At 46.4% G+C, this 22,052-nt stretch overlaps 1 protein-coding gene across 1 annotated transcript in view; it reads right to left on the reverse strand.

Moving 5' to 3' along the window:
• AGAP1 (ArfGAP with GTPase domain, ankyrin repeat and PH domain 1) overlaps positions 1–22,052 on the reverse strand; it is a 622,443-nt gene that overhangs the window by 177,251 nt on the left and 423,140 nt on the right. The window contains 2 exon segments of the mRNA XM_074264417.1: positions 14,881–14,934; positions 14,936–14,986. Coding sequence (XP_074120518.1) covers positions 14,881–14,934; positions 14,936–14,986 — 105 coding nt within the window.

Genomic DNA, 22,052 nt, shown 5'->3' on the forward strand with positions numbered 1-22,052 from the left:
GGGGCTCGTTTGGGTGAAAACAGGTGCCAGAGCCCAGGATCCCGTCGAGGCGCGTCTTTAACGAGGTGAGCAGCGGCTTCTCCATCCCCTGCACCCGCGCTCACACCTCCACCATCTCTTGTTTTCTGCATTTCGCTCCTAATTATGTTGCATCTATTGCCGTACACTTAATTAGCTGCATTAATGTGATTTCTTTTCACATAGTCAAGCAATTAAGAGCTATGATTGAGTTTCATTCAATTAGCCTCAACAAACATGCTAATTGATGTCCCAGATGCAAATGAGGTGCGATGAGAGAAACCTGCTAGCGATCGGAGTCGTGGCAGAGACCCACGGCTCTGCTCGCCGACGGCGGCTCCGCTTCCCGGGGCGACGAGTCATTAGGGCCTCCGGGTCCCCGGCGGATCCCGCCAGAACCCTCCGACTCGGAGAGCGCCGGCGGCTCGGGGCGGGCACAGATGGCGGCCGGAGGAGTGCGGGAGATGTCACCGACCGCCGACAAACGGGCTCCCAATCACCGGCCTGCTCGGCAGCAGAGGCAGACGGGACCTTGGGCTAGTGAATCAGTGGTCCCGGCCGCGATCTCTGTGAACGGGGGGCGGGGGTCCAAACCCAATCACTCGTCAATGTGTGGAGCCCCTTCCTGGACTTCCGTGGACAGAGGACCCGCAGCAACTGGGAAAACAGGCGCGCTCTTCTGGTCCCCCAGGGCCGGCCGCCACGGGCTGTGACCTGTCATCAGATCCTACCGTGGCCTTTGAGGAGGGAGCCAGAATCAATCCGGTGTCTGAACACAGGGGGATTTACAAACTCCCAGAGGCTGCCGGGGCCAGAGCGGGCTCACTCCCTGTGCCGGACTCAGGCAAAAACGTGGGCGCCCCTCCCCTAACAGGGCTGGATCCTTCTGGAAGGAGCCAACTCGTTCACTGATAAGGCCATACCCACATCTACCAAGGAAATTCAAGAAGTGAAGGAAGAGTCATCCACAAAAGGCCTCCTGCTGGCCGGAGCTGAGGCTCCAGGGGAGCGCGGAGTCCCGAGAAACAGAGGCAAAAAGGCTTTGGACTGGGGGGACGGGGGCTTCAAATTGGGGAAACAACCTCGGCAAAGGCATGGAGGTGGGAGAGGACACCGTGCTGGGGGAGCCAGCCACGCTTCATTCCTAAACGTCAAACAATCCGGATCTATTTAGGACAAATAATACTCAGGATCCGCCAATTCCTGAAATTGGCAGCAGGTTCTCTCCTTCCCTTTCCCGCCTTTGACTTTTTCAAGAGACTTCTCTGTAATTACATAAAAATCCTTACCTTCATGCTATCTGAAAGGCCTTCAGCAGGTTTAATAGTATTATAATATATACTAATAATTACTATATTGAGGAGTATTCATAGTATTTCCTGGTTAATAACAAAAAAATCTAGCCTGCTCCTCTACTCAACGATACTTCTCACATATATGTGCCTACGTAGAGAAGTTCAGCAGCACATATGCACATACGTGTACATGCACATATGTCTACATACGTGTGCGCACAGGTATGTGTGCCGATACAGGATAGCTATTAAGTTTAGGACCCTTGAGCTGATCTGGACAAAGGGCATTTGGACACAGTAGGAAAAATAGGACCCCGGGGTTTGGAATGATCAAGAGCCCATTATCTGGAGGCTTGGAGAAATGAAAACTCTCCTTTCCCGGGAATGGGCCACTTCCCCCCATTAAAGAAAGCTCTCCAGCAGTCCCCAACAGCAGCCTCCGCGGCAGGCTGCGCACCGGCTCGGCCGCTAGCTCCAGTGGCCAAGTGGGCTCCTACATCAGTGCTGGCAAACTCCTCCTTCTGGTACAGCCTGAATAGGAAGCTAATAATGGCAACAGCGCGGATTTACATAGAGCCTACTATGTGCCAGGAACTGTTCTAAGCGCTCTGCAAGCATTCTCTCATCTGATCCTCACAAGGACGTTCCAGGGGCCCCGTTCCAGCAGAAGTCAGGTCGGGGGTCACGCAGCCGGTGGGTCCAGACCGGCCCCCAGAGGAGGACACTACAGTGCAAAGGCTTTTGGTTCTGCCCACTCATACGACGAGCTTTCCCCCGCTGATACCGAGGGACGTTTACACAAAGCCAATGAGCGGATGCGGCCTGACTGTGTGCACCGGGCCGGCGGCGGAATCGCAAAATCAAGGGAAACTTTTAGAAAATCCCCGCTCGAGTCCTTTCAAATGCCACAACCTTTAGAGGATAATTTCCACTCTTCTCCAAAGGGCCACGGCCATGAGAGGAGGTTGACATGGCAGCGGGCAGCTCCAGAATGAGATTAATGAAAGAGATTACATTAATTACATCATTCTCTGTTAAAACCACTTAAAATGCAAATGGCAGCACCGGCCAATCCAGGGGGAGTACAGCGGCCTCCATGTCCCAGCCATGGAGGGTTGGACAGCTAAGGGGGGGCACAGCTGTGGAGAGAACCAGGAGGCAGTGGGAAGGCCCAGAGGTGGCCGCCGAGGGCGAGGGGTCGGGGCCTTCAGGCTTCCTGACTGTGGGACTTGCAAGCCTTGCCCTCTGGGGGTCCGTGGATACTGCTCCCCCCAAATCGGCTCTATAGATTTCAGTGTGTTCGTGAACACGAATGGAAAAGTAGAAATCTCCTATCTTTATTTTCCACTAAACTCTAATTGAAATTGAGCATTTCCTCCAATTATTTAAAACTATCATTCTGAGAAGAGGTCCAGAGGCATCCCAGAATTGACAAGGAGCCCATGACACTCCCTCCCCCACCCCTCCCCAAAGATTAGGCAGCTCTGGTCTGTAGGCCGTGATCCCAGGGAATACAAATGCTAAATTATGTGCAATCTCTAGCTAAATCATATCTGTTTTTCTTTTTTTTTTCTTTTTTCCTGAGGCTGGGGTTAAGTGACTTGCCCAGGGTCACACAGCCAGGAAGTGTGAAGTGTCTGAGACCAGATTTGAACTCGGGTCCTCCTGAATTCAGGGCTGGTGCTCTATCCACTGCACCACCTAGCTGCCCCCTCCCCCCATTGGGTTTTCTAAAAGAAAAAAAAAATGTGTTTTCTAAGAAGAGGCTGGAAGTTTTCAGTGGCTTAAAGGGGAGACTTCTGATAGGATGGCAATGATAGATTATTAAATTCAATGTTCAATAATAATAAAAGAGAAAACTGAGATAGCCGGAGTAATAACAGCTCCAATGTCAACAGCTCCCGAGGTCACAGAGCTTTGCACAATTTGCCTCATTTTATCATTGCATCAACCCAAGGAGCTCAAGTATAAATTCCATTTTTAGGACAAGGGACTAGGTTCTCATGAGGCAAAAGACTTGTCCAAGATCCCACGGTGAGCAGCCCAGGTAGACCCAGGGCCGGTAGTCTGTCCAGGGCAATGGCAAACACCAAGCCCCAGGGGTTGGCTACTGTCCACGACCTCTCTGAAAGCCGGAAAATGGCCCTGGGGCTTGTGAACGTGCCTTTTGACTTTGTCCACCGTCCAACCCTGAATTAAACGGAATCCTCCTAGAAGGGAGATGGAGTCATTTGTAATCCTGGCGTAGAAGGACGGTCCCATGGCTGATGGCCAACATTCGTCTACACGGAAAAGGACCAAACGCACGTTGCGACGGCCCCGGCGTTCGGCAGCAGCCCCGACGACGTTCCTTGCAGAGTGTGAACTACGCCGTCCGGGCAGCCTGGGATGCTGCTCCCGTGGACATCTCATCTCCGTAAACTCCAAGGGGCCCGCAAGGTGATTTTTGGTGCCCTGATTTATTTGGTCAGAAGGGCCTTGAATACAAGAAGATTTTCAGTTGGGATTCAGACATGTTTGTGCCCGGCGGATTTTCCTGCTGAAAGCCCATGGGCCCAAGATCCAGAAGAGTCCTTTCTGTGGTTCTTGCTGTTGTCCTCCTCCTCTTCCACTACCATCTCTTCCCTTTTTCTCCTTTTCTCCCCAGTTTTCAGTGTGATAGAATGACTCTATGGCGTATTTAGGACGTGGAGAAAAAGATGGCAGATCTTGGCAAAGTCTGGTCGTGTCCTTGGAGGAATAGCCGAGCGACAAGCTTATCTGCTAAACACCCAGGGTCGGGTACCATGCTAGGTTTGGGGAATATAAAAGGGATGTGCGTGGGAGGGATCAGGAAGGACTTGGTGGAAAAAGCAGCTCTCGAGCTGAATCTTGAGGAAAGCTGATGGGAGTGAGAAAGGAGAGCCTCCAGGTGGGGGCAGACTGCATGTTCCATTGCCCTCACACAGGAGCCGGGACTTCTCTTTTTCAGAGGCGTGCTCGTTGTGAGGGAGAGCCCTGAAGGCTAAAGGCTGCCCCACTGCCGCCCTCCCCCCATCAGCCATCCTCCTCAGAGCGCCCAGCTCTGCATCCCGGCTTCCTATCTTTGTGTCTTCCAGCCAATTATTTAACTGCTCAGGGCCTTGGTTTTCTCATGGGCCAAACGAGAGGCCTGGACTAAAGAGGGCCTTGCGGGGCCCTCTGGGAGCGCAATCCACATAACCCAATGATCCATGGTCCCCGCATTAATTCATCTCCAAGGCCACTAATTGATCACCATTTCTCAGTCTTCCGACCCAGGGAGATATTTGGAAGTCATCACTCTATTGAATTAGCCGGTTCTTAAGTTAAATGCAAAATTAGATATCCAACTTTTCCTCACTTTATGCTATGCTTCCCGCTATGACCATTTGCTTATTTCCTATCTGAAGAAAAGGATGCTGGGAGGATTGTTCCCAGCCACGTTTCTTGCGCGAGATTCCGCATCCAAGGGGCCACCCCCGCCCGGCTAACCTGCAAAGCCATTGTTCGGCATGGAGCCTGATGAAAATTTGGGGGAGGGACGGCGAGCCCCCACCCCACCTAGGCTCCGTGCCTCTGCCGGGGCTGCTCTTGTTACTTTTGTGCATGTCTGTGGCAGTCAGACATTTTTATTGCAAAACGTCGTCTGGAAAAGATGCAAAACAAAATTGCTAAACTGCAGAGAAAAAAATAAAGGGGGGGGGGGACAAAAGGCCCCCCTTCCCTTTGCTTATTGAGTTCAAAGGCATAACATGTAGCACCCTGCAGCAAATGGGAAGCTACACTAATTTTAAAACCATAAAATGCTATAAAGTACCCTGCGGGGCAGGACTACACTGAGCTAGTTGCGCCGAAATAAGACACGGTTCATTTACTTCGCAGCTTAGCCTAATGTAATCATCAGCGGCTTTCTAGCCTAGAGTTGTCCCAGGCAGAGCCGACACCGAGGAGGCGACACTCCCAGCCATGGAGGGGGCCTTGCGGAGATTGCTGTTGATTACAAGATTTTTCAGTTTTGACAAGCCCTTAATGAACATAAATCGCACCTTGATTGGCTCCCGTTTGGGGCCACGGGCGCACCTGACAATTCCCCCCCTCCCCGGCTCCGCCGATACCGCTCCCCTTGCACCGAAGGCCTCCTCGGCAAGGAGCCAACGACCATCGTGCTCCGAGCCCGAGAAGAAAATATTTATAAAATACAATCAGGAAGGTCTCTGGCAGAGGGAGCGAGCCCTTCCTTCGGAGGCTGGGCTTCCCGCCTCTCCCCAAACGGGGTCCTCCTCTCCTACTTGCTGCCTCTGGGGACCCCGAACCACGAGCAGCAGCATGAGGAAGGGCCCCCCCCAGTGTCCGTCCTGCCCGCAACGCCCACAGAGCCTTCCACATGACAGCAAGAATGCCATCCGGTCGCCCGATGGGCCGATGGGAGTCCAGACCGTAAGCCACCGCCGTAAACCCCACAGATTCTGGCCCTGGCACGGGCTGGGCTGGGGCTAAGATGCTAATAAATTTAATGGATGTTAGCAACTGAGGGAAGGGGGAGGAGTTTCCATCTTTCCCTCTGCTCAGAAAAGCAATTCTCGGGCAATTAGACTATTTATTATTTTTGGTGTGCTTCACATTCACACGTTTTCAGGGAAGAATTCAGAGATGCCATTTTGTCCCGGTCTCACCCCAGGGAGACTCACGAGGTTTTATAAACATCATGACAGCATGTAAAATGTTGGGTGAGCATTTAGTTCATTTATAAAGTCCAATTTCTGAAAGGCTAAAGGCTGCAGATAATAAACAGGATATCACCTAAGCATAAATAGGGCTTTGATTTAATAAAAATTCTCTTTTGCTCTCCTTTCAAAAACACCTTCTCTGTCTCTGTCTCTCTCTCCCCCTGTCTCTTTCTATATAATGTATATCTTTGTCTCTCTCTCTCTCTCTCTCTCTCTCTCTCTCTCTCTCTCTCTGTCTGTCTCTCTCTCTCTCTCTCTGTCTGTCTCTCTCTCTCTCTCTCTCTCTCTCTCTCTCTCTCTCTCTCTCTCTGTCTCTCTCTCTCTCTCTCTCTCTGTCTCTCTCTTTCTCAATCTCCCCCCCCCCCTCTCTCCCCCTCTGTCTCTCTTTTTCTCTCTCTCTCTTTCTATATAATGTATATCTTTGTCTCTCTCTCTGTCTCTCTCTGTCCCTGTTGCTCTGTCTCTGTCTCTCTGTCTCTCTCTCTCTCTCCCCCTCTGTCTCTCTTTTTCTTTCTGTCTCTTTCTATATAATATATATCTTTCTCTCTCTCTGTCTCTGTCTCTCTCTTTCTCAATCTCCCCCCTCTGTCTCTCTCTTTCTCAATCTCCCCCCTCTGTCTCTCTGTCTCTGTCTCTCTGTCTCTCTGTCTCTCTCTTTCTCAATCTCCCCCCTCTGTCTCTCTCTCTCTCTCTCTCACCCTGTCTCTCTCTCTCTCTCTCCCCCTCTGTCTCTCTTTCAAAATTGTGGTTCCAGCACACATTTTCGCACAAACAATTGGAGATATTTTTAAAAATATGCTCATCCATTCGGCCTTCTGATATTTTATGGTTTGTGGCAAGGAAGGGATGCTGGGTAAATCATTCTTTGTGCTTCCCGAATGTGTCCGAGTCAGTGCTAAGTATCTAGGCCAGTAGAACCTCCCCTTCTCCCCCTCTCCCGCCCCCCGCAGCAGAACGTAAGTTACTTGAGAACAGGAACTGCTGCCTCATTGTGTACACTCACAGACTAACATCTCTAACAGATAAGAAGTGAAGGAATGAACGAGTCTCCCCCTGCTTCGGAGACCTTTGCCCAGCCAATGATTGCCCACTTCCCATCTCCCAAGCCCGGCTCACCGTGATTTTGCACATGGACCCTCTCCCAATCCTCAGTCTCATGAGGGCTTTTTCCATTCAGAGGTTAATTTGAACCCCTGGGTAGAGATGCTGTTTTGGCTCACTGTGTCCCTATGGGATTTCCCATGGTGGGGCCCGGGCTAATGGAGGCCTGGTTCGTGTCTTTGTACAACCAGTACCCACCTTGGACCCCCACCCATTGGAAGAGCTTCATGAATATTGAAATTGAAATGAAACCCTTGCATTCATACCTGCCTTGACATTGGGAATGTTCAGATCATGTTATTATATATTTAAAAGGAATGGCAAGTTGTACATAACCGCTTTGTAGTTTCGTGGACCATCATTCTTTTCTTCCTATCCTACTTCATTATGGAAATGTTTATTTTTTTATTTCTTACGTTTAGAATAAAATAATTGTTTTTTAAAAGAAAAAGAAATATTAGAAATGTCCAATCACGGGCAATAGTGTTGACGGCCGTGGTCAGGCTCGTCCTAGCGCTCCCAGCTCAGGGTACTGAGCTCACTTTTCCGGAAGTCTTCTCCGTATGGGAGCCTTTACACTAAGAATACCCAGAGCTTGGAGTCGGAGGGCACCTGATCCAACCCTTACCTCAAACTGCCCAAAGAGGAATCCCTTGTAAGGCAGCCTGGCCCTCTGGGCCGTCCTCTCTGTCTGAGCAAGTTTTCCTTTGTGCCCAGGGGAAACCAGCAACTTCCCCTGGCAGGTCCATTTGGCCCTGTGTGCCCAAGCAGGTTGGGCTAATCACCCCTCCACATGGGTCCCTTCTATCATACCCAACCTCAAGGCCCAAGGGCCCAACCACACGGCCGCTGTGCTCTGGACTGGTCCAGCTTGCCAGTAACCCCAAACCTAAGGGTCTCTCCATGACTCTCTCCATGTGGGCAGTTCCGCCACAGACAGATCACGGCATCTCTGGAACTATGGATACTGATACTGATACTAGCAAGGGCCAACACTCCGATGGCGCTGGAAGGATGGCTCTAGTACATGGCAGCTATTATTATTCCCATTTTATAGATGAGCAAAAAGAATCACCCAAAGGCTAGGGAGGACCTCAGGCCCATATTTGGAACTTTTGCAGCTTGATTGATGGGCCAGCACAGAGCATGTTTGGAAGAACTGGGGGCTCCTTCACCCCCCTGGAGCAACAGCAGAACGCTGCCAGGGGCCTTCCTTCACAGCCAAGAACCAAACTCTCTTCTCCGGGTATGAATACTAGTCGAGTCAAGCCAAGAATCATTTATTAAGCACCGGCTATATCCAGGCACTTTGCTAAGCTCTGGGGATATTCCAAGGGAGGCAAAAATCAGTCCCCGCCCTCAGTGGACTCTTGATCCCTTGGGAGAGATGGGACGGACTGGAGATATTCCACAGAAAGAAGAAATCAAATCGGGGGGGGGGGGGGTCAAGGGTGGGCAGATTTTGGTGGGGTCTTGAGCAAAGTCAGAGGAGGGAGAGGAGGATGAGAGCATGGGGGAAATGCCCAGAGTTGGGAGAGTTTGCCAAAAGGTGAATAATTCAAGAAATGCACCTCCAAGCCTATTGGGTTTCACCTTGGACTCGGCCCCTTAGCCAAGATGAGCAAAGGTGGGGCTGGTCAACCCTGCGGGGTCAGCACCAAGGAACTCTAAGGAAGACAATGCATGGCATGATGGGAAATGGGCTGAGGCGCAAACCTGGATTCGAATCCTGGTTCTCAGGCCCCTCTGGATCAGAATGTCATTGTTGTTTTAATTCAAAATTGGAGGAAATGCTGAATTTCACTTAGAGGCGAATGAAAATTTAAAAAAATCCAAGGCCAGAGGTTTTTCTAGAGGGTCCTGAAAAGAATCCCAGTTCTGTCTGTTTTACTGACCAGGGAACCATGGCCCAAGGTCACACATTTAGTGAGGTGACAGGGCTGAGCTCTGAACACTAGTGTGACCTGGTTTTTCCTCTCAGGCTCCTTCAATCTGTAGGAGTAATCCTGGGAATTTTGACAGATGAGGAAACTGAGGATGAGAGGGGTGAGGGTAAGAGACGAGCAGAGGCTTGGGGTCTAAACCCGAATTTCTTACGACTCCCCTTATTCACCACCGCATGCTGAGCTGCATTCAGGATTGCTGCGTTGGGGTCTTATTCACTGCGTCCTCCTCTCCTTCTGTTTTCAAAAGGCAAGCCAGGCTGCTCAGGGCAGTGTCCGGAGCCCAGGATGTCGGGCAGCCATTAAGCCATGAGGCTCATGGAGGACCCAGAGACTGCTGGGTAAAGGAAGCCTTATCCCCAGGGGTGAGCGGGGGAAGCTGCAGGAGGAGAGAGCAAAGCAAAGGCTTCCAGCCTCGCTCGGAGCTCTCCCTGGTCCTGCCTTAGGGAAAGGCAACATCAGGACAGGCAGGGACCAAGGAGGCATGAAGTCATTTTTTGGATGGCTAAGAAAATGAAATTTGCTTAAATTCAAGATGACAGGACTGTTCTAGGGAACAGGAGTCTGGCCAAGTGTCCATGAGCTAAGACGACTTAAAAGATTTCTGAATGAGAAATAGCACCCGCGGAGAGCAAGTGGGGCTCAGTCTTAGGGAGACCATCTCCAAGACACGGGGGGCGGCGGGGCCTCTCGGTGGTCCAAGGACCGCTCCACGGATGTAAGCTACGGAACTACTGCTGATCTACATCAGAAGACTTTCCTTGCTAGGAACATTTGAACTGTGAACTCAGAGCATGGAGCCCAACAAAGCAACAGAAAATTGGAAAAGACAAAGCAAGCCCCAAATCTGACATTGCAAGAAACTTCTCTTTAAAATAAGAAATAATTCTTCAAGACAAAGAAAGCCCCAAACCTGACACTTCAAGAAGCTTCTCTTTAAAATACCAAATAATTCTTCAAGTCTCCAAATACATCTTAAGAGATTTCCAAGACTTTTGTCAGTTTATTAGAGTTTAAAGAGAGAAATTATTCTACGTTGGTTAGTTCACATCCTAATATTTTTTAAATCGATTCCTTTTCTATTTTGCCACCTTCCTTGCCAAACATCCCCCCTCCTCATACCCCTTTTCTCCAGGGAGCCTCAAAAATCCATGCAAACAACCTGAACAGCAGCGCCTGCTCCCCATGATTCTCGCGCCCATCGTCCCCCCACCCCCAGTGGTAAAGAAAGGCAGGCAGGCTTCCTTATCTCTTGGGGGGGGGTTTGATCACTATCCGTACAGTGTTCAAGATCATTCAATCTTTATCTGGGGATCCTTGGACTTATAATGATATAGATCAGGACTCCCACACATCCTCATGGAAGCACTAAATGCTGCCCGTGAGAGAGAAGCTAAGCTCTTAAAGGCATTTTGACTTTGGATCCCAGCCCTGGGGCAATGCCTGGCACCCACTGGGCACTCAGTGCTCGTTGGGGAGAGGAACTAAACAGACCGAAGAAATCCTGCACCCCAACTTTCTGCTGAAGGGAACAAAGGTGTCATTTCCTTCTAGGAAAGGCAGAACACATTCGGATCTGTGTGACGTTCACCCTTCGTAAGCTTCATTTGATCTTTATTAATTAGTCTCCTAACAGGTATTGATTAGACACCTCCCCTGGGCTAGGGGGCACCCTGCCAAGAGCAAGAGCTATAAAGAAAGACAAAAAAAACCTGTTCAGGTCCTTGGGAGCTCCTGCTCTAATGGAGGGGGCGACGTAAGAAAACCGGGTACACACGGGGTAGTTACGGACCCCAAAGAGCCATGTGTGTCGTGGGCTCAGAGCCCGTCTGGGCAAGTCCTTTCATGAGTCCCAGAGAGGGGACGTCCCTTGTCCAAGATCACAGTGGTCGTGTCACAGGCAGCCTGGGTCTTCCTGCTTTTAGACTAATTCTCTGTATCCTGAAGTGCCATGTTAGTGTGTGTGTGTGTGTGTGTGTGTGTGTGTGTGTGTGTGTGAGTGTGTGTGTGTGTGTGTGTGTGTGTGTGTGTGTGTGTTATCTTGGGGGAAAGGTATCAGAGAGTGTAGGAAAAAACAAGACATGACTATGGCTTCCTTCTAGACCTCAGGCCTAGAAGGAGACTTTAAAGAACTGGAAATCTTCCCAATGGTTTTTCCCTCCTGGACCCACCAAAAGGATGAGTCTCAGCCGGAGCCCAGGGCTCCCTGGGAAGCAAGGGGAGGGAGACAGCCATGGCAATCAGTCATTTAGGGTCCAGGCCTTGAGAGGCGGGTGGTTCCAGAGCTCGGCTCCCACCCCTCAATCACCTGCAGTGGTTAAGCCCCCCCCCCCGCAAGTGACCTCTTGGAACACACAGTAGGAGGCAGCTGCCGTCCCTTGGAGCGCAGTCGGACCACAGGGCAGTTGCGGGGTTCACAGGGTCCTTTTGGAGCCCAGTCAGCTTCTATCCCAGCCATGCTCTCGGCGGCGGCTCTCCAGACGGGCAAGATGGATAGGCAGCAACAGTGAACTGTGACGCCCTGAAGTCCGAGGGCTTTCTCATTATCCCCTCCATTTTTCTATCCCAGGGGTCCCCAAGGCACACATTTAAATGGGAGGAAGGGAAAGCGAAATATTCTTAGAATGAGCTGTTAAACTAGGTCCACCTGGGCTGTGACCCCGCCCAAGGGGGACCCTCGCAAAAGAAGGTGGGCAGGAAGAAGTAGCTGGCGGGGCCCAGAGATGGGGTGCCCACCTGTCTCCCACATCGGCTTAGGGCTGCCGAATACTGCCGAGCTTTATGAGATGTTGGTTAGTTTTGGGAAACTGTTTCTCCCCCTCTTCCCCTGCCCCCTTCCTCATTGTGACTGATGGTTCCCAGGGAAAAGGGCAAATGGCACATTGGGAAATGAGGGAGCTGCAAACATAAAAGATATGAGCACTTTCTTTTCCAAATTCGATAGTGGGGCACTTTAAAGCCTTTTCATATACATGGGAGGTGGGGAGAGTGTAAGCTTCTTGAGGACCGGCAGTGATTTTTGCCTATGTGACCCCAGGACTTGGTAACTTCCCCAAACACCTGCAGGGCCTCTCCCCCCATGGATCAAGAGTAACAGCTCCCTTGGAACTTTCAGTCTCGGAGAACTGCCTGGAATTCGGAGGGGGCTGAGGGGACTTCCATCTCTCCTGTGCTGGGCCTTCAAAACGTGCTTGTGGACGCTGAAAAGGCTCCGACGCACGTGTCTGTGTCTTAATCTCTCCACTAGATACAAAGCTCCATGAGCTCAGGGACGAGGTTTTCTTAAAACTTTTACTGTTCCTGGCACCAAACACAGAGCTCTGAACAGAGGAGCTGATTAACAGAGGTTTGTACAGATGAGTGAATGGATGGATGGATGGATGGATGGATGGATAGAGGGAGAGAGGGATGGATGGATGGAGAAGGGGAGGAATGGAGAGATAGATGGAGAGATAAGGGATGGATGAATGGAGAGAGAGATGGATGGATGGAGATAGGGATGGATGGATAGAGGGAGAGAGGGATGGATGGATGGATGGATGGAGGAGGGGAGGGATGGAGAGATAGATGGAGAGATAGAGGGATGGATGGAGGAGAGAGGGATGGATAGATGAATGGATGAAGGAGGGGAGGGATGGAGAGATAGATGGAAAGATAGAGGGATGGATGAAGGGAGAGATAGAGGGATGGATGGAGGGATAGAGGGATGGATGAATGAATGGATGGAGGAGAGAGGGATGGATGGATGGATGGATGAATGACTTGGATAAAGTTCAGAGGAAACTAAATGATTAGAGAGATAAATGAGAATACAAATTGACTAACCACAGAACATTTAAGTAACAAAAGCAATTCCACTGTTTTAATTCAGCCTCTCACCAAAATGGTGCTAGTACTTACAACCCAAGACTGTCTTTTCTTTAGAAACTCAACTGACATTGATTCAAAGATCAAAAACCTTTCCCTGCTCTGAGAGAATCTCAAATTGAGAAAAGTTGAAATTTGTTTAAATTCGTCTTTGTCTTCCATTTTGAAATGACTATACTTAATTAAGTTTGGGTTCTATTGTAGAACATATCTTTTTTTTTTTTTTAATATGGCTTTTTATTTACCAGATATATGCATGGGTAATTTTACAGCACTGACCATTGCCAAACCTTTTGTAGAACATGTCTTTAAAACTGCCACAACCCCTATAGATCAGCTGTCTACTCAATATAGGAATTCTTTCACAACACTGTGGTCTTCTCTAGTGACAGACAACTCACTACCTTCCAGGAAGTTCCACTGTCAAATAGTTGACTGGGGAGTTCATCATTCTTTTCAGCTTATGTATCTCCCTGTAACAAGCAACCACTAGGTCTAATTTTGCTCTTCAAGGGAATAAAAGCAAGCCTGTCTTCTCTTCCCAGTAATAATTGTTCCAGATCTCTAGGTCTGTTATACTGTTATTAGGAGGAAGATGGAAATCAGGGATCAAATCTAAGCAGAAAGGGGGAGCCGAGGATATAATTTTGGGAGGAATTGGTGTAGAAGTAATAACTAAAACTTAGGGAGTGGATAAGACAGAAAAGAAAAGCAAGGGCAAAGTTTGGGGTGCCTAAATCAAACAGTGGAAAGTGGAATATTCAAATCCTCCAATGGACCTGTCCAGTTGAGGGACTCTTTAAAAGATGGAGGAGAGGTCAAAGAAGTAAGAGGAAAAAGATGAGAAAGTGGAGGTCTGGAAGTCAGGAAGGGAGAGGGAGCACTGAGGGACAAAAGGAAGTCAGAGAATCAACTGCTATGGCAGAATCCAGAAAGCTGAGTTCTGAGAGAAGGTCCTAGGCTGCAGTGAGGAGCTTGTGAAAGTGGAAAGAACAGTTTGAGAAGTTGGTTGGTGGGGATGGAAGCCAGGGGTGATTTGCTACTATGCCTTCCTCCCTCAGTGGCTTCCGTTCTTCCTTTTCTCCTTCACTTCTCACTCTGTCTTCCCCTTCCTCCTTTCCTTCCTCTTCCTTCCTCTTCCTTCTCTTTCCTTCCTTCCTTCCTTCCTTCCTTCCTTCCTTCCTTCCTTCCTTCCTTCCTTCCTTCCTTCCTTCCTTCCTTCCTTCCTTCCTTCCTTCCTTCCTTCCTCCCTCCCTCCCTTCCTTCCTTCCTCCCTCCCTCCCTTCTTTCCTTCCTTCCTTCCTTCCTTCCTTCCTTCCTTCCTTCCTTCCTTCCTTCCTTCCTTCCTTCCTTTCTTCCTTCCTTCCTTCCTTCCTTCCTTTCTTCCTTCCTTCCTTCCTTCCTTCCTTCCTTCCTTCCTCCCTCCCTCCCTTCTTTCCTTCCTTCCTTCCTTCCTTCCTTCCTTCCTCCCTCCCTCCCTTCTTTCCTTCCTTCCTTCCTTCCTTCCTTCCTTCCTTCCTTCCTTCCTTCCTTCCTTCCTTCCTTCCTTCCTTCCTTCCTTCCTTTCTTCCTTCCTTCCTTTCCTTCCTTCCTTCCTTCCTTTCCTTCCTTCCTTCCTTCCTGCTTTCCTTCTTGCCTTCCTTCCTGCCTCTTCATAATAAAAAGGATGTTAGCGTTATATAAAAATGGATCAGCAATAGCAATTCCTTTTTTTTTTTTTAAAGTAGAAACATAAGAAATACAGATCTTCTGAAGTTGGAAGTTTTGTTTTCTACACATTAGTTTCCTCCAAATTATGGAACTGGGAGGAGACATGGCCCCCCGGCACCTGGGATGGCATAGTGGCAAGATAGACAGACAGACAGGTCATCAATACTCCCAAGATCTGACAACCAGCTAGGCTCTAAAAGCAAGGGCTCTGACACTCACGTGTAAACTTGGGTGATAGGTCAGGACACCGTTGTCACACAGGGTGACATATTTTCTTCTTCCACTCTTTATTCAACGATTTACCACTTCGCTTTAACAGCATGCCCTGAAAAAGAAAGAAGGAAAATGAAATATGAGACCTTCCACAGAGAGAAGACTATTGACTGCATACAAGTTTTTCAAGGATTTTTGGTCATTTTTTCATTACATTTAAAATCTAGTTAGAATTATGTTTTAAATTGTCCCTAGTGTGATCATCAAGGAAACCTGAGTTTAAATCCAGCCTCAGATGTTTACTGGTTGGGAGACACTGGGCAAATCACGCCACCTCCATCTGCCTCAGTTTCCTCATCTGTTAAATGGGGGTAATAATAACCTCCCATAATTGATGTGACGGCCAAATGAAATAAAGTGATTTTGCAAACTGTACAATGCTAGCTACACACACACACACACACACACACACACATGTTAGTTGTTATTATTATCCACCCTCCTTCTGGTTGTTAGGGAGTGTTCCTTTTCCCTCTCCCCAGCTCAACTTTGAATTGACTTATTCAAATCTACGTTGTTAACACCTAATTGCAGACAGAAGACTATCGAAAGACGAGTTATTGTTATTATTATTAACACAAATGCTATGGTATTAACTATAACAGTTAAAATGTATATATGATATTCATGTCACATCACATATTCTTTTTTTTTCAGACTTCTAAAAGGTATTTTATTTTATTTATTTATTTAGAATTTTTCCCCCCACAGTATATATGCATGAGTAATAATTTTTTATAATATTATCCCTTGTATTCATTTTTTCCACATTATCCCCTTCCTCCCTCCACTCCCTCCCTGTGATGACAGGCAATCCCATACATTTTACATGTGTTACAATATAACCCAGATACAATCTATGTGTGTAAATCCCATTTTCTTGTTGTATGTTAAGTATTAGATTCTGAAGGTATAAGTAACCTGGGTAGATAGACAGTAGTGCTAACAATTTACATTCACTTCCCAGCACATCACATATTCTTGATAAATGATTCAGTTGATTATATGCGAAAGAACAATAATTTGAATGTGATCATTAAAAATTATCTTTTTTTTCTTTTTAGGATCTAGGTTTAACTGATAGGTTATCAGAAAAAAAAATCATCCTTTTCAAATGTATTCTTCTGTTAAGTTTGCAAATGGCACTTTAAATTCAGGTCTCTCTCATTTTACTCTTAGTACTCTAAAGCATGATGTCAATTTATAAGAGTAGGAATTAAAAAAAAAAAAGATCCAACTAGCCCCAGCGACAAATTTGAGCCTATTCTGAAGCTAAACCACTTTATCATTTCTTGAAATGCATGCAAAATTTGGAGCCAATTATCCTCTATATGTGATGACAGGCTTAATGCAATCATTTAAGTGATTCTGATGAGCATTTATTCTAATATAATCTCTTTCTTATCAAGAAAATGTAAGACTTCCATTAATATGGAGGAGTGCACAGTCCACATTCAATCTGGTAGAAATCAGGGCTCAGTTCTCAGAACTTCTTGTCTGGCTCAAGGCTCTGTCTCTTCTGTGCTCATCTTTAAGAACAATCTGTACCATTCCAACATGGCAGCTCTTGCAAGAGGACAGGAACTCGTTATAAATGACCAAAGTGCACAAGTCCAAGCTCACAAATGGCTAATTATACGATATATAATTTTTTGCTTCTTCTGGATAATTAATTACTCAACAAATCAAACGAGACTGCTGCGTGTCCATGTCAGTTACCATGCTAAGTACTTAGAATATGAAGACAAAAAAACAGAACAAACAAACAAAAAAAAGATGGGCCTTTCCCTTTGGAAATTGTGGTATTCGGGGAAAGGAACATGTATATAGGAAAATGAATACACAATTCATGCCAAGTAAAAATCAGGCCATTTGTGATGGAGAACTCACATTTGGATTGGGACGACAGTAGGGACCGGGGCAGGGCTCTTGTCGGAAGGAGCCATGGGCTGAGTTTTGAAGAATGCTAAAGATGCATTCTGGGCAAGGAAGATGGTCTTTGCAAAAGCAGATGGGCCAGAGATAAAATACGAGATAGGAGAAAATAATCAAGCCTCCCCATCAACAGCCCCAAAGTTCCTGAATAAGTGAAGTATGTTCCAAAGATTCTCACTCAGCCTTTGAATCTTTCCTGGTGAAACCTGAAATTTGACCGGTCCAAAGCACCAGCAGCCAAGAGAACCTGTATGTATATAATGACACAGGCCTATAATTATAGATGTTATTCAGTTTTACTTAAAATTTTTCCTTGGTCATTTCCTTTGGGTCACTTATTAATAGCACAACTTCATTCTTTTAATTCCCTCCAGGTTACGTTTTTGTGATGTCATGAGGAATATAAATAAGTTGTTAAATGTAAAATATATACATAGGCGTACCTATAGGTATATATACATACATATGTCTATGTTAGTATAACAAAGGTAGAAATTCATGGTTCTATTTATTATCCTCGTTATCTGTCCTTTGTCTAGGCAAATTTAAAATCAGTTGATGTTTGTCAAATTACCATTATCATCATCACTATCATGATCATGATAGAAAATAGATTCCTTTGGGCTAGCCTAGGAATCTGTTTGTAAGTGCAGACACTAATTCACAGAGAAATGAAGTCAGAGTTGGAGATATCCAATATATAAATAAACTTTGGGTATATACTCGGTTTGTAAATTGGAGGCTTCCACTATTTGCCATTGGCAGAGAATGTAAATTTATAATCTGCTATTATGGCTGACAAATTGAATGATGCTCTCCTGAATAGGTTATCTCATCATGAATTCAAGAAGACTGAAGAGTAGGCACCCATGGAAGCTGGTTGGGTTACTAGAATAAGTGCTAGGCAGTTACAATATCCAAATCCTTCTGCCCCATCTGACCTGAGAGTTTTCTGAGCTCATACTTAGCAGAATCATCCTTGGAGCAAACGCTAGTCTGGGCTGACATTTTTCCATCCTCCACTTCGGATGGAGTTCCAACAAAAGCCAGGGCCAAGGGTCGATATTGTGCCCCTGACAGATTAGAGCTGCTCCATCGCTTTCGAAAGCTCTGTTCCTGCCCACCAAAATAAGCCCTAATCCTCAAATCAAACCCCAGGGCCTCGGGCCAGATGGACACTCGAGGCTCCTTTGGTGACCATGCAGTTACATTCACAGACAAATCCCACAGTTATCATTAGCCCTCCTTCAATGGAGATTCTAAAGATGTTCATTTAAATAAATAAAGATGGGGGGTGGGGAAGAATAAAAATATGAAAATTAGGCAAGGATGTGAAACTCTGACCCCCATTAGGTCATTTGGGGGATTAAGCTGTTCTGAACTTGTTATGGCAGACAGAAAAAAAATAATTTATCAGTGATAAAATGCAAAACTGACCGTCTCATAATAATTATGAATGGCTGATTATTCAAGGCAACCCATGATTACAATGTCCAAATCATGAAGCGCACGCTGACTTGAATTAAGCATCCAGGGCCAAACCCAATTATTATGCCTTCGATCTACTTTATGCTTGTTAACACATGTGCAAGCTGTGCCCCCATTAAAATGTAAGTTCTGTCAGGATAGGGGGTGTTTTTACCTTTTCTTTATATGACCAGCCCTACTCTTATGCCTGGGACATATTAAATGACTAAGAAATGTTTGTTGAGTGATTGAATCAATACTAAAAGTATTTACTAAAAGCCTACCATATGTTGCAAGCACGGGATATAAAGACAGAAATAAAAAACAGGTCTTGGGTTCATTGATTTAATCATTCAAACAATAATCAAAGAGCATTTATTAAGCACCTACTATGTGTCAGCCATCTTGCTAGAAGCTGGGTTAGGGTAAGAAAAAATTAGTAAGAGCACATAGGCTCATAAACTAACCCAATTAATCAAAAAATATTTATTAAGCACATGTGTTTGGTGCTGTGAATACAAAGGCACCATTGAAATAGTCTTTGCCCTCAAGGAGCTTACTATATTCTATAAAGCAAATACAAGGTAACTTTGGAGAGGAGATACTAGCTACTGGAAAGAGGGAGGGTGGGAAGTCAGCTACCTTAAGATACAATGACTAGAGTACTGGGCATGGAGTCAGGAAGACTAATATTCAGATCTAACCTCAGAGATTTTCTAGCTAGAAGTGAGTCACTAGAGGTCTCTGCCTAGAATTTTGACCAGGTCTATTTTTCCTATTGATTAAGTGTTTATTACTGGATAATGAGTTCCACTGAAATCGCCCTGGTTGATATCCCTCACCTTGGGGAACTCTCAAGGTCTAGCTCTCTTCTCTGCTGCCAGATGTGACACTTCTTAGAATGTTCTACCTCAGATGACCACTTAGAGAGCTGATCTTGCTTTTGGAAAGGGCTCCCAAGGCCTACCAGATTCTTGGTTCACCAATGGCAAGCTACCCGCTAATCCAATCAAATATGTTGGAAAGCTTCTCATGGACAGCTCTTTGTACCTCATAAAATACTTTAACATCATGTTACCTTAAAACTGTAGTATGGCTACATTCAAAGGGAGCAAAAAATAAGTGAACCCAACAGTAAATCCCTGAGAAAAGAGATGCTCTTGTCTTGGCTGTGTTTACATACTGAACTCAACAAGATTCTTGGCCTTCGCCAGTTGATTTTTTTTCCAGTGGCATTTTAGGGGCTAAATCTTTGGGTGTGGGTTGAATGTTCTGCCATATCTTCACATGGGCTTTGCCCTAAAGATGGGGCAGGACTTACCTAAGAAATATTGCTTTATTTTTATAGTAATTTTCCAACATGAAAATTGGGCCAGGGGCAATGACTTAAATTCATTCTTAGTATCGATGCATTTATTTATGTGTTGTTTCCTCATTAGGAAGTAAATTCCTTGAAATCTGGGATCACAATTGCCTTTTTTTTTTTTTTTTTTTTTTTTTGGCATCTTCAAAGTAAGTGCTGAAATAAATCCTCATTGATGGGCTGCCCTGGGTTCAAGCTCCCCCTTTGACACAAACAGAATCGTGTGAGTCTGGATAAATTACTGGATCTCTCCCTATCTTAGGAATCTGTGCAAGTCAGCAGAGGAACAATTAACTGGCTTCAACAGAAGGAGTTTCCACACAGGGAATTCCAGACCAGTTCCTTTTCCTCACCCTTTGAAATTTAAATATCATCTACCAAAAGAGGCTCTGCTGATCCTCCCAGAATGAACAGTTAATGGAGCAGAGCGTTTATCTCTGAAAAAGGATAAGACGCTCCATACATTTCCAGATGGATTCACAGATCCCCAGATTCAAAGATCCTAGTGAGATGCTCCTGAGGAATCTAATCTCTAACCCTAGTATTTTACAGGTGATGGAACCATCTACCCCCAAATATTTTACTATTTGTTTAGTCCTTTCTTAGCGATGCACATGGCACCTTTCCCTCCCGGTGGACTGAAAGCTCCTTGAGGGTAGCCATTGTCTCCTGTTAAATGTTTCCATGTCTAGAACACAGCACATGACAGAAGGTCCATACATTTTCTGAATGTAAGGGAAGTGAAATTCCCTGTGCTGATGAAATGAAAGGTCAAGATACAGAACAAAACGAAATCATATCCTCCGACCTGGGGATGCTGATCTAATTACTGACTATGAGCCAGTTAATAATTTAATTGCGGTTTTGGGATGCCAGGGATTTTAATGAGCGGTTATCACTCAAACCCTCAGCCTCTTCCCACGCACATCTTACTTTTTGGGCCAGGAATTCTTCCTATTGTTCCCCCAAAAGTTGGTGCGTCAGTCAGCGGCAAAGCCTTTATTAGTCATGTGGATTCTGTGTCTAGTCCCAGGAGGTCACAGCAAGCCAAAAGCGATGAGAAGTGTACAAGCTTTAAATAACTTACAAAGTTAATGTAATGAATGTAAGTGATATCTGAAATCCATCACTCAGTGGCTGGCTGTAGCCTCAAGCTGTGATAAAACACCGCTCATAAATTTATATTAAAACTCTGTTCAATAGCAATTATTTACCAACAAAGATTTATTGATTGCATTTGCTGTTCAAGATTGGGGGGCCCTAACTGAGCCAATCAGCTTGCACGGCAGAGTTCAGAGGCACCCTGCGAGGTGGGTGAGGGCCCAGCTCTCAGGCGCAGCATCCAGGTCATTATGATGCCCGTCGGGATGGTTAATGACAAGGCTTCCATGTGGGAGGCCATGGCACATGAAAGGATGGGCTGCTGGTCAAGGGAGTGCTGGGGGTCTGTGTTCTACAGAGCCCATGGGTTCAAAGACCGGGCTTTCAACAATGTGACCGACAAACAAGCATCAATTCCCATCTGTTCCTGTGACTCCCAAGTGCCACGGGGACAATTGATAGGACGCCGACAGGAATGGAGCGGCAGTTCGGGGGGATTTATTAGGGAGCTGCAATGGATATGGGGAAGATGGTCCCTTCACTGTCAACCTGAAGGAGAAGACTGCTTCGGGATAGAAACAGAAGTCTGTCTGCGGTCAAGTCCTGCCCTCTCATGGAGGAATCTCATGAGTGTGATGGGAGCTAATGAAGGCTCAGTAAAACAGCACTTCCCTCTGAAAAAGGATAAAGTACTCCATCAAATCCCAGCAGGAGTCACACTTTTAGACCCAGGAGAACCTCGTAGGCATCTAATTCAACCCTGTCACTGCATGGATGAGGAAATCTAGGTTCTAAATCTCACAGGGAATAATGAGGGTCTAAAAGTCTGTCTCTCTGCACCTTATTTCATAGAGAAAACTCAGAATTGTGTGAGTCTAGACTCACTGTGAGGGTGGGCTAGACAAGTCTGCAGCCTATCCATGCATCCCTCCTAACCCATGCCAGCTATAGGTCTGGAGTTCAAAATCGGGTTTATGATGTCCTGATGCAATTTATTTGAGCACCACTGCAGACCCTCCACGTATTGTCACGTTGCCCACGTGAAATCCCTTTCAGTGTCCAGAGTCCAGAGTACTTTCCATAAATCCCAACATCTAACCGATTATAATGTTTGAAATTTAACATAAGGGCGTGTCACAGAGAAATGGTGAATACAGCGAGTCCAGAGAAGCCTGGGTGATTTACATGAACAGATGAAAGAGAAAGAAACCAGAACCAGCAACATGAGGAAAGCAAGTTTGACAGCAAATGA

The sequence above is a fragment of the Sminthopsis crassicaudata genome, chromosome 4, assembly GCF_048593235.1.
Source record: "Sminthopsis crassicaudata isolate SCR6 chromosome 4, ASM4859323v1, whole genome shotgun sequence".
Taxonomy (NCBI): domain Eukaryota; kingdom Metazoa; phylum Chordata; class Mammalia; order Dasyuromorphia; family Dasyuridae; genus Sminthopsis; species Sminthopsis crassicaudata.